This window comes from Heptranchias perlo, chromosome 32, assembly GCF_035084215.1.
Source record: "Heptranchias perlo isolate sHepPer1 chromosome 32, sHepPer1.hap1, whole genome shotgun sequence".
NCBI lineage: Eukaryota > Metazoa > Chordata > Chondrichthyes > Hexanchiformes > Hexanchidae > Heptranchias > Heptranchias perlo.
In genome coordinates, this window is record NC_090356.1 from 23,025,642 (window position 1) to 23,039,278 (window position 13,637).

The 13,637-nt window shown below is 42.1% G+C and overlaps 1 protein-coding gene across 6 annotated transcripts in view; it reads right to left on the bottom strand.

Moving 5' to 3' along the window:
* Positions 1-113: 113 nt before the first annotated feature.
* Positions 114-13,637, bottom strand: part of LOC137301177 (CTD nuclear envelope phosphatase 1-like) — a 46,479-nt gene continuing 32,955 nt past the window's right edge. Inside the window, exons 7-10 of one of the 6 annotated variants that reach the window (XM_067970632.1) lie at positions 13,271-13,355; positions 12,524-12,580; positions 9,930-10,051; positions 114-181 (exon numbers count right to left, since the gene is read on the bottom strand). In XM_067970632.1, the coding sequence (XP_067826733.1) occupies positions 9,952-10,051; positions 12,524-12,580; positions 13,271-13,355 (242 nt within the window). In that variant the 3' untranslated portion in view covers positions 114-181; positions 9,930-9,951. The other 5 variants (XM_067970631.1, XR_010958241.1, XM_067970635.1 and 2 more) reach the window with 5 other exon arrangements.

The window sequence follows — 13,637 nt, forward strand, 5'->3', positions numbered from 1 at the left end:
CAGAAAGAAAAGGCTTTGGGCTTCAAGTGAAATGTCATTCTCTCAATCCAGTAGTTTACGACGCAGGGAACAGCTTGACATTTCACCTTATGCACTCCTGTTGTACCCAGACGCAGGGGGATACCAGGCAAATGGTGGTGCTTTTACCAGACAAACAAACCCAAAGCACCGTACTGTTAACCTGAAAAGACGTTAGCGGAGGAGAGTAAACAGGGAGATTTGTGAACCATTTCAGCGAGAGACACAGTGTACACAAGAAGGGGAGAGCAGCCAAAACACGGCAGGGTTCGTTAGCAAAGGTTTCACAATTTACAGTCCACGACAGCTTGCAAACTGAGCTTCGAGAATTACCAACCTTGGATTCAATCAACGTCCTTAACAAGCCCCCTACTAGCACATTTCAATAAAGAGAAGAGGTCATTCTTATTATTGCAACTAGATTGAAAAACTGTTCAGAAAATAAGAGCCTTGATGCAAAATATCATACGTTTCTTGGGTGGAACCTTATTCAGTGCATTTTTAAATGAGCAACTGTTAAAATGTAATTTCATCAATGATTTCAACAAAACATTGTGTTTAAATGAATTTTTCCAATGCATATACCCTTCATCAAGGCTCTTGACAATTTTAGCAACTGGTTGTAAAAGATCAAGCAGAAAGGCCTTTCATCTCATAATAGTACTTCTGGAAGCATTTTTAATAAAGGTGCTTTTATACTTGGTGCTCCTGTAGTTCAGGTGACTGGAGAGCAATGTCCCTGCTGTAGGACCCCGTGTTTAGACTGTTGTGGATGTACAATTCTGCTGTCAGCATGAGCTGGTCTTACTAATGTAAATGCATGGAGCTGAGAAAGGGACATTGGTTCTCTGCAATCCCAACCAACCACAGAACTACCAGATGTAAAAGTCCTTTAGTCTGGAGTTGTATTACACTCAGTGCATATTCAAGCTGGTGTGAGATAGCCACTTGAAAGGGGTTGAGATACCTGAAGGTTTTAATTTGCTTGGCACTCTCTTTAGTTACAGTGTTCACTGACCTACATTAGCTCCCTGTCGGGCAACGCTTCGATTTTAAAATTCTCATCCTTGTTTTCAAATCCCTCCGTGGCCTCGCCCCTCCCTATCTCTGTAACCTCCTTCAGCCCTACAACCCTCCGAGATCTCTGTGCTTCTCCAATTCTGGCGTCTTGCGCACCCGCGATTTTCATCGCTCCACCCTTGGCAGCTGTGCCTTCAGCTGCCTCGGTCCTAAGGTCAGAAATTTCCTCTCTAAACCTCTCCGCCTCTCTCTCCTCCTTTAAGGTGCTCCTTAAAACCTACCTCTTTGACTAAGCTTTTGTCACCTGTCCTAATATCTCCTTATGTGGCTCGGTGTCAAATTTTGTTTGATAACACTCTTGTGAAACGTCTTGGGACATTTTACTATGTTAAAAGCGCTATATAAATGCAAGTTGTTGTTGTTGCTAGTTTTGTGCTCTTGCCCATCTAAAACCACTTCACAGTGATGTAAAAGTAGCAGTTTTACTGTACCCTGCAAATCCTCCCCTATATGTGATCCTTGTGCGAGCAGGGGGAACAAGAACATGCAAAACCACCATCAGAAGTTTTAAAAACATTTTAATGTGGGATGCGCCTGTTTATGCCAAAAACCTATATTGCTCCTTTTTATTAAGCCCCAGAGAAATTTAGTTTGTAAAGCTTGAGTCATGGTAACGTATGGTCCGTGTACCAGACAACACGATCGTATTTCACTTTTTATTGCAAGATTTCTTTTCCTTAATGTGAACGGGTGTGGAACAAATCGTCTGTCTTTTAATTGCAAAAAAGGACCATTGTGGTTAAATCAACCTTTTTGTACAACTCACAGCGATGATATATGTACGGCCTGCTATGTGCTGTAATGGCTGCCTGTTTGACCTATTACAATTTTACGGCCTGCCGTGTAGTCGCTGCAACTACCCACAGAATAATAAAAATAACGAACGCCCCTGTCAGGGCCCCTGTTGTTATCCAGCGCAAGAGGCAGCATTGCCCTGACTTGATTGTCTTGACATTTTTGATTTATTTCAAATTTCTCCTCAGCTTCCTTGAAGCCGCTCGCTCATGCTGAAGTACAATCCTACAGACAGTCCTTCCGACAGCGTGCCCAAGTGGCCATTCACCATACCGTTGCTGGTAGGCTACATGAATACAAAGAGCATCGTAGCCAAGCCCAATCCTGCCTTCAGCAGATGTTCACACGTGTGCACTGGGTAGTAATCCAAGGCAGGGAACTGTCACTGATTTTTCACCTCCCTAGGCCAACAGGACTGAGGACAACTGTATAACCTTGACTGCTAGCCTCACTGTGATCAGCTGTCTCCTTAACAAGGCATAGCACCTTCTGGTTCCACACTAGTGCATTTAAAGAGACACATGACAAGGTGTTTGATAATTTTTTTCATTCACAGAAAAATGATGAATGCATGAATGTAAATTGTGTCAAACGCATCACCTTGTGGGTGACACCGTGACAATGAAAATGATGTGGACTCTTTTGGTTTTACACCCTTGAGAAAAGATTTACAAAACACTTATGAAAACAGTTCTGGTTTTAAAAAAGCAGGGGAAGAAAAGTGAGATATTTCAATTCTGGGCTCAGTCAGTTACTAAACATCAGTTAATATTTATAAGGACCATATCATACAATAATGCAATGGTTTATCCTGCAGCAAATGTAGTGTTGCTGCAGTGCAAACTTGGTCATGCAGTCATCCCTATTTGGTGCCCAGCTGAATGTAAAGTGTGCACTGATGAAGAGTCCCTGTTTTTCTGCATTTAGTTCATTGTTTTGGTGATGTGCAAAATGTTTCGATGTTGTTCCAGCCATTTACACGGTAATCAGATAGTCTATTAGTTTACGTGGTATTCTGTGCCCATGACAAACTCTCCAATAATTGTAATTGATTTGTCCAGCTCAAATTTAACTCTAGCTGATCCACAGGGGTTATCCTGATAGGAAGTTGTTGAATATAATAGTTCTGCTGTTTTAGTACATTTTGTAGTTGGGGTGTTCTCCCTGCTTGGTTGTGATAGTGGAGTATATTATCCAGGTTTGGCAGATTAAATTGGGACCTCACTCAATTTGCATCATTATACCATTTGCTTTGGTTATAAACTCTTCATAGTCACCATTCTCTATGTAGGTTCAAGGTGGCCCACCACCACCTTCTCAGGGCAACTAGGGATGGGCAATAAATGCTGACCTTGCCAGTGACATTCACATCCCGAGAATGAACAAGAAAAGGCTCTCACAGCATTTCCTTAACAAAAGACTGACTGCTCTTGCTGGTTCAAAGACTTCCTTGGACAGGAAGTTAGGTCATTTTACTGTCTCTTTTGGGAGCAAGGATTAACTAGCAGAGCTAACAATTAAGCCTGCCTGGATGTGGGGTGCCTTTGAAATTAGCACCATGTAAAGCTCAAAAAAGGATGAGGCAGTTGAATCCTTAGGGTGTGAATATTTGCTGGAAAGTATTTTTAACAAGCCTCCATTGTCTGAGACCAATTAACCAGAAGCTTTGTCTGGCTTCTGGTTGACATTGCAGCATGGGGCCACCCTGAAAAACTGACTACTTTAAAGCAAGCTCTACTGAGAATAATGGCCAAAATATCCCTAATTGTGATACCCTCATATATATGGTCATGGTTTAATCAGTGGACCCTAGCTTATCTATGTTTTAGCTTGACTTTGACTCAGGTGGTGATGTATTTCAAACCCGACCAGAGACTCAAGAACATAATCTGGGTTGCCACTTCAATGAAGTATTAAGGGAGTGATGCATTATTGGATGCGCTGACTCTTGGATGAGATGTTAAACCAAGGGCCCCTCTGCCTGCTCAGGTGGGCATAAAAGATACCATGGTGTTATTCAAAGAGGAGCAGGAAGTTGTGTGTGACTGGCCAACATTTCTCCCTCGACCAACAGCATCAAAAAAAGATTTTAAGAAAATATTCATTCTTGGGATACGGCTGCCGCCGACAAAGCCGGTACTTATTGCCCATCGCTAGTTGTCCTTGTGAAGGTGGTGGTGACCCTTCTTGAACCGCTGCAGTCCGTGTGGTGAAGGTATCCCACAGTGCTGTTAGGCAGTTAGTTCCAGAATCTTTACCAAGCGACGGTGAAGGAACGGCGATATATGTCCAAGTCGGGATGGTGTGACTTGGAGGTGATGCTGTTCCAATGCACCTGCTGTCCCTGTCCTTCTAGGAGGTGGAGGTCATGGGTTTGGGAGGTGCTGTCGAGCAGCCTCGGTGAGTTGCTGCAGGGAATCCTGTATATAGTATACACTGCAGCCACGGTGCGCCAATGAGGTGATGGATGGGCTGCTTCATCCTCGATGGCAAGTGGAGAGTATTCCATCACACTCCTGATTTGTGGCTAGGAGGTGGTAGAACAGCTTTGGCGAGTCAGGTGGTGAGCCACTCGCTGCAGAATACCCAGCCTCTGAGCTGCTCGAGTAGCCATGGCATTTATGTGGCTGGTCCAGTTGAGTTTCTGGTCAACAGCAATGCCCAGGAAGTAGGTGGTGGCAGATTTGGCATTTTGTCAAGGAAAGGTGGTTAGACTCTCTCTTGTTGGAGATGGTCATTGCCTGACACTTGAATGCATGAATGCTATTTGCCATTTATCAGCCCAAGTCTGGATGCTGTCTGATCATTCATTCATTTGCTGTTTGTGACCTTAATATGTGCAAAAATGGCTGCAAAATTTGCCTTACCCAACAACAGCACTAGTATTTCAAAAATAATTTATGATTGTAGACCACTTTAGGATCTCCTGAGGATGTGGTAAGGTGCAATATAAATTCAAATTTGTTTGACACCAAATTAGGCAGTTGGTCTCTATACTTCTGTGCAATGATGAAAAGGTTGATTCTTTTCCTGATCCATTGCAACTGATGAAACTCAGCTTGGGTTAGAAGTGAAAATGGTAGTTGAGACTAAGATTCAAATTCTTCAGTGGGATAGTGAAGAGCCCTGCACTCCATCACTAGATGTACTTGAAGTTTCAAGCAATAGCTGATTTTCATTGAGTGAGGTCTATAGGAACTAGCTGCTATGATTACAGAAAGCACAAGAGATACGAAGGTAAGGAGCTCCACTTGTGCACTGTCTACCTCAAGCGTCCTGAGTCCTGCACAGATGCAGATTATATTAGATGACGAAAAATAATCTTCATATTACATAACAGGATAGCAAGCCTACCCTCCTCAACCCAAAGACCCCAAGAGAATTATTCACTTCTACACTGTGAAACTGTTCAACTTTGGCATTGTTTACTTTCAGAATGCACAAAGGGGATCCAGAATGCTGAGATGAAACTCCTGCAGAATGCTCCCTCAGAATCTCTCAGCTATGTCTTCCTTCTGCAGTAGGCAGTCACTTTAAATTTCACTGAATACAAACTAGATTATCTGGTGAAAGTTCACAAGCATCAAACGGGAGTGTTTGGCTTGCAATGAAGTGGGTAATGAGTTTAAATGCCAACCTCAACCGGGGTCACTTCCATGCCAGTACTGAATAAGTAGCATCTCTAAAGGTTCGTTGATCATTCCTTCTCAAGGGTGGAAAAGTCAACAAGAGTATTCACAGCTTTTGCCTCCTGTCCTAAGTGCTGACTCTTGCTGGGTATGGTTCCACAGATGGGACATCCTTCAATTCCTTGGCCAAAGGGTCATACATTACTGGTTGAGTCGAAAGTCAGCAAGTTGATTAATGGTGGAGTGCCTGATGTTCACGCACATAATCAATGGATGGTGATCAGTAGCATCGGCCCTTGCTGATTTTCCCCTCTCTAACCCCAGGAGCACTCAAGGAAATTGTAGCACTGCTACTGGGGTTAACTCAGCACAAACCAGGAATCATAACCTTCCTGGTCTAAGAGGGCTCACTTCCACAATGGGCTGCACATTAACCAATCAAGCCACACTGTAGTATAATCAATGACGGGAACAAAAGTAATTTCTTTTTTAGTTTATTCTTCTGCAGAAGATCCAAGTAGGTTTGGGTTTTGACATTTGTAAATACATTTCAAAATACATCATTTAAAAAACACACTGCCTCACCCTTTCATCAAGGTCATCAAGGGTAACAAGGTCATTAATAACCAGCCAATGACCTTTAATAGCTACCAGCATGATCAGGTCATTTTTAAACATACAAAAATATTTCACACTGTTCTCTGCATGTAAAGTGATACAAAAAAATCTTCTCCAACTTCAAGTCTTTCTCAATATAAACAGAATGTGAACTACTGGGGAATTTCTTCCACATGTGAATCAAGAGGACTTCAGGCCACGATTGAGGCTTTTGAGTGTGTGAATTGATCCATTGTCGTCATTAGGCTTGAACATACTGATATCGATACCTTATAGGAAAAATTGCACATAAGCTGATACACCCACTGCTGCAAACACCAGTGACAGACTTGCAACTTGTTGCTCTGGTCTATCAGCATGATTGTCAAATTTCAACATACTAATTTGTGCTATGTTATCCTGCAAATTATAGCTGGACTGAGAATTCCCAACTCATTTCACCCAGTATGGTCTTCAGTCTACTGGGATGTGACAATTCTGCCACACACAGATTACACTTCTCCCAGAAGCAAAACACTTCCGATGTAATAAATAATCTACAACTTGCACTTTATAGCACCATTTAACATAATAAAACATTCCAAAACTCTTGTAAAAGGCCACAAAAAAAAACTGGACCCCCAAGCAGAGTGGTGGGAAAAGAGTTAGGGATAAGAGGCAGATTTTAATGGAGGCTGGAGAGATAGGAGAAAGGTGCCAAAGCAGAGGGTCTCAGGAACAGCATTGCAGCGCAGAGTAGACAGCTAAAGCATCTGATGGTGAAGGTGGAATGGAGGGAGAGGGGGATGTAAGAGGAGGCTAATCGGAAGAACATGCAGCAGTATTGGGCTGAAGAGGATTGCGGAGGTAGGGAGGAACAAGGCCATGCAGATACACAAACGAAGACAAGGATTTTGAAATCAAATTGGGGGATGGGGAACCAATGAAGATTTGCAAGGACAGGGGGTTATGGGAGACAGGATACGAGTGGCAGAATTTTGGACAAGTTGCAAGTTGCGATGGGCAGAACTTGTGCATCAACTTCTACTCATTTTTCCCAGTGTTTTCAAAAGGAAGCAAGTTTATCATGACTTACCATAAAGACAAAAAGAAAAATGCAAATGCAGGAAATCTTAAATAAAAGCAGCAAAATGTTGGAATTTCACAGCAGGCCAACCAGCATTTGATCTAGGCCAATGTTTCAGGTGAAGACCCTTCATCTGATCCTATCAGTTCTGACAAAGGTCCCACCTAAACCTCAACCCTCTTTCATTTGCAAAAGCTGATGGACCCACTATCCATTTCCAGCGTTTTCAGTTTTTGTTTCTTTGATACGTTGTCAGCATCCAGTTATAGCCAAACTTACAGCAAAACTGATATCCAACAGACCACAGTAAGAAAATCAAATCAGTACAACCAATTAGTGGCCTGTTACAACATGAAGTACAGCTGTTCCCAGCCAGGTTACAAATGACCACCCAATGAGGAGGTTGGTATTAGGATGTTGGGAGAGCCCACATTTCGTTTGGAATTACTCCAACACATTGGCTATTTCATGTGATCCATACAAAAAAAAAATCCTTGATATTTAATTAACATGCTAACATTTTATCATTTTTACACCATTTTGTTGGTTCTTCCCCTTTGGTCAATGTGACACGAACTTTAGCTACACTATAACAGAGGAAAAGGCTGCAGGATTCCATGGGTTGAGATTTCAGAATAGAACAGGACTTCAAATTAAGACAGGAGGATAGAACTATAGGACACAGAACTAAACTTCCAAAACATAATTTAGGAAGAACTTCTTTACTCAAAAGGGTAAATATTTGGACTTGCTCTCTAAGCAGGGTAGTCAAGAGAACATATCAGCTGGATGCTACAGTGAGAATGAGCATACTAGAAGAATGAGCATGTCCTTAATTGTTCTTATAGATTAAAAAGTATATATGTTACTGAAACATGGCCGAGTACTAAATTGAGTATCCAATTTTATAAGAGACTTTGGAAACATACAATTTAATCACACTGCAACTTTTTTATTCCCCAAGATTCTGAAAAAAAATACTACAATCTCAATAGAAACATAACTTGACTGTCAGTGGAAACTACAGAGCCACTAGTTTAGACTGACAGTCAAATTATGTTACTAAATAGGATTATTTTTTTTAAAAAAACAGGTGTTTTGGGGAACACCTTCCACGAGTTCATCCATTTTTCCAAGAAAACCTTTAATGATAGCCCATGTTGGATTAGCTAGCTAGCTCTAGCAGGGGAATACTGGCACACATACCAAAACATTGACTATTCCTTCCACCCCCCCCCACCCCCATTCCCATTCCTCTTGAAGGTGCCAACTCATTGGGGTTAGGTTTTATAGGTGTCCGCAACCATCTTGTACCTGAGCCAAATGTTTATGGGGAGCAACATTACCGAACTACAATCCTCTCCTCACACAACATCCACATGTGCACTTTCCGGAGATGGTCACTGGATAATGATCAGGATCCTGATTTCTCTCCCTCCCCAATACCAGGGGTGTTGAGGGCAATCATAGCCCCCTGGCTTAAGATCAGCTAACTAGGAGCAGACTAAGGATTGAACCAGTGGCCTTCCTAATCTGTACAAGTACCACCAAGGGCAGTGCACTTACCTACTAAATCATCTAGGGGAATATCACCCAGAATGATGCAGACCAGGAAGGTCACAGAGAATCTAGGTCAAGTTCAAATTAAGTCTCAACTTGCAATAAACTCGCTTACACAACATTTTACTGGATCTTTGCAAGGTTACTAGTTCCTCATCACACCCATATAATAGCAGACCCACTCCACCAATCAATCATAGGGATCCAATTGCTCAGAGGAACAAGGATTAAGGAAATACTTTTTTATTGGTGAATTGCAGGGATGGAAGTTAAACTTTTATATACAATGGAAACTGTTATAGTGATTGATTTGGGCTGGTTCTCCCAATGATCACTATATCAGAACATGGCTATCCCACAAAGCTCTGTTGGGCCACATTGTAACATAGCTTTGGACTATTGGCGTACAGTGTTGTTGAATGGGTAAGCAATGCTCAGTCGCAAATCAAAACAGCTGTCTATTAAACTGTGCAAGATCCCAGAAATGCTCTGCAACGCTGATGATGTGGGTCAAAGTTTCACCTATACTCTTCTAAAAAGTAAAATATAAATACTCAAGTACAGACAGTGACGAGCATTTTGAGAACCTCAACGCATTTATAAATCAGTACTGTTCAAACTAGAACTCAGTGAAGCGCAGTTAGCACTCGCTGGCACTATAAACTGCCGAGCAGCCTCTGCTCAGTGTCAGTTTTGGGCCAAGAGCAATGAATGGAGCACATCAGGCAGGAGTGGCTGAGCAATGCACCAGGGCTTTCACCAATCAGCTGTTAAAAATGCCAATCAGCGCTGCTCGGCTGTTCAACGAGAATCCAGTAAGCGAGGCCCGAAGCTCCCACTCCTTCTGGCCCACAAGCAACCAAACATTTTGTTTTTAAAAATTAACTTGCTAGGCCTTTTCTGGCTCTGGCTGCTGTTTTGCTCTACATTTAAATGTTTAAATATCCTTTACCATGTGTCAATTAAAATTCCAAACCTCTATTAAAAGACTTCATCTACAGGAGATTTGGGAGTCATCATGCCATAAAGGACCGTATTGTTAGTGCTTTTTTGGGCAGGTGGAGGGGGGCAAAATTACAAATTTCGCCCCATTCTCCCAGTTAGATTGCACAAAAGAAACCAGGTCAGTTATGAAATTAGCCACAATATTGTTAAATACATACTTCGGGGTTGATGGAGGCAGTTTCACTGTGTTGGCAACAGGTGCTCTGATGGGCTCTGGCAGACACTCCATCTGTGATGGCTGTGCAAAGACTTCAGGGAACAGTTTATGCAAGGTACTAACCTAAGGAAGGGTCAGATAACCATTACAAACTCAATCTCTGCTCTTACAATTCATGACATCTAGATGATGCAAATGACCCTACAGCATTGAATTCGTTACCCAGTTCTCCCCTAGCCGACATGATACCAGTGCCACTTAAACAAGTTAAATGCGCAAGAACAAACCGGAATAACACTCCCCTGCTGTAAGAAAGTACCTCACCTTTTATTGAAATCGCAAGCTTTCAGCCTCAGGCAAAAACCCGCACCCCATGGTACATGAACTTCAGCACCAGCTAATGACTGATGAAGGGTTGAACCCCTTTAAACCAGCCGGTGCACAGCACCAGTTCCACATTGATCATGTCAACACAGCTCTTTGTTGGGGCCAACCTAGCGTAACAGAACATAATTAATTGCTTGGCACCAGGAACAGCCTTTTGGTCTAATACCATCAAAGAGAGAGTGGGGAAATGGAAGTGTATACAATTCCACTGTAGCATCACCACCACAGGCATGACAGGTCAAATAGCCACCTCCTGTGCTTTAAATTCTATGCATCTGTAAAATATCCCGATTTAAAAATGGAGAGTCAGATTGCAAAGGAAATGTTACCTATTTTAGTCTTCAGCTGTTAAACAAAGTGCCTTGTTGACTCAAAGCTCTTTTTATTTCCTCACTACATATATCTGTTACCATTTTCCCTAGTGTCAAATGTAGCTGAAAGTTCTGACCAGACATTGCAAGAGTTCTCCAAGATCTTGGCATACAGTTAGAACGTAAAGAAGGAAAGACTTGCGTTTATATAGCACTCTCTCACATCCATCAGGATGTCCCAAAGTGCTTCCCATACAATAAATTGCTTGGAAGCAGTTAGTTATGTAGGCGAATTCGACAGCCATTTTGCAGATCGCAAAGTCCTACAAACAGCAATGAGATGAATGACCAGTTTAATCTGTTTTTGGCGCTGTTGGTTGGGAAAGGTTGTAAACCAGGACATCAAGAGAACACACTGCTTAATTGGGCCATGGGCTCAAGTCCATGTGGAACTTGAACCGACAACGTTCTGGCTTAGAGAGGGTGCTTATACTTGTGCAGCAAAAAGCTTTACAATGTGATCTCAGCACAACAGTCTTTCATTCATTAAGTCACTTGATGCCAATTAAATGGTTGTTAAAGCCATTCTTTCAGGAAATTATATTTAAATTTAAAAGATTCCCTCCCTCCTTGAAACGGAGGTAGGATTCATGCCAGCAGCTACCCTGTACCTCAGAGGTCATACTTTGTGTCAGCCTAGACAATGACTGTCATCAGACCATTCAATTGTAGACAATTAACAACGAAACCTGCTTTCACCCGTTATCTCTCTCTCTCAATATCTATATCAATCACACACGCACACACATTTCAGCAGGAGTCGCTGGTCAGGGGTCAAGGGCAGAAACCTTGCTCATTTTTCCCCTCATTAGACCAGAGGTGCAAGGCCAATGGTAGCACTGCTACTGCCATCCTGGCTGAGATCAGGGATCGAACCCAAGACATGGCTCCATGCCAGGATCTGCATGGCTCAGTACTGTGGCACATGGCCCTTTACCTATTGAGCCAACAGGCAGGTCTGGAAAGAGAAGAGAAAGGAGGTGGAAGAAAGAGATGGTCAAATAAAATGCAAGGTAACTGGGGAAATCCTGGTGGATTGATTTTTAAAAAAATCTTAGGCAAGATTGATGGTTACAATTGTAGTTAAGCTGTGCCTCTTCAGGCTACAAAATGAAGTCATGATACAAATCACCCATTATTGTACTAGAAATCAGATTTTATTCTTCATTTGATGTGCAATTATTAATACTGTTGTTTGATAAAAGCTGAATTTACAGAACTATTCACATTAGGGCTAAGCTTAAAAAAAATCTAGGCCCAAACAAAGCCTTGTTCTATATTTGTGGTTTAGCACCATTGACAGGCTCAGGCTTCCGATTGCTTTTCCTGGTCAAACTGCAGAGTGAAAACTTGGGGATCCTAAGGCAAGCTTCCACTTTGGCATCATGTAGAAGGACGGAGCAGATTAAAAAAAAAACTGGCTCCCTTTCAATGAGAGGCAGTCTTGTCACCTTATTACTTTTAGACTGATAAATTATTGTGGTTATTCACATAAATCAAACGTTAAAAGGCAGAACACACTTCAAAAGAAAAACTCTAACTCAGACAAATGAGAGGAGTTTAGCTCAAAAATACCATTTTATAAACAAAAAAAAAGATATATTAAAATGCATTAGACGATGCACCATTTCAGCACTGATTTGAACGTGTGTAAAATTCACACGCATATCTGTCCACACAGAAGTAAACAGAAGTCTCGACTATCCACTGAGCTTATGGCACTTCATGCACACTCAGAACCCTTCCCTGGACTGCAGTTTTTACAATGTTCAAGCACAGGAGGGGATGGCATGAACTGCCAACAAGGATACACCAGAAACACCTAATTCAACATCACCATTGTCTGTGCTGGTGGAGATTCCGACTGAGGACGGACCGAACATCAGATGTAAACCTGAAGGAAAAGAAACACAACTTTTGAGTACAATTGCCTTTTCTGCCCCCCGACCCCATCTCCTATTTTCTCCTCTCTTCTTCTGATGAGGCTGACTCTCGCTAGGACATGACTCCATAGATGTCAGCAGCCCTTTTGATACCTCTCTCTTTCATGAGAGAGCCTGGACAATGAATTTTGGCAGGCCATATGACCACGGGAGGGGAGGGGAATCACATTTCAGCTGGATCCGCTCAGCACCTAACTACCACACGCATATCTTCCAGTATAGGTTACTGGATAATATTCAGCAGCAAGAAACTTTAGCCTATTTCCCCTCACTAGCTATAGGGGCGTGAAAACCAATTGCCGTATGGCCATGCTGAGAGCAGCTAATTTAGCACAGACCGGGAATTGAACCTAGAGCCATTCTAATCGGCAGAGCTCAGTACTGCATCAGGTGGTGTATATACCCACTAAACTTCTGGAGTGAAACACACATTTTGTAGAACTCCAAAAGAAAATAATAGAGAGGGACGTGTTTCAATGTTTTTGGTTGGGAAGGGTGAGAATTTTATGGACTCATTCTTGGCATCTCTCACAAATATGTTTAATATTGTTAAATAATTCTTAAAATTAAAATCCATCAAGTTTGGGCAGCATGCGGAATTCACAAAACAGCCAGTACTAAGTAATTCATAGTCAACCTACCTTAATGCATCAAGCATAGGTAAAAGGTTTAATAAAGCTGTATCCCCAGGATCACTGAACCAAGACTTGATAGGAATAGCATTATCTGTAGGTGGGGAAAAACAAACAAGATTAACACACCTTCACAAGGAAACTACACAAGAGAAGGTCCAGCCTGTGTCTCAACCACCCTGCCTGGCAGATTATTCCAGACACTCCTCACCCTTCTGCTATCTGATCGAAACTTACTTCTCTCTCTTATATTTATGACCTCCAGTCCTACCAGCCTTTCTTATTTTAAAATAATCAGGCATTGTTCATGTTAAGTCAGACAATGTGCTGTTTATAAGGACGGGGAGTCATACTATCCAATTCAAAAAAGGTACCA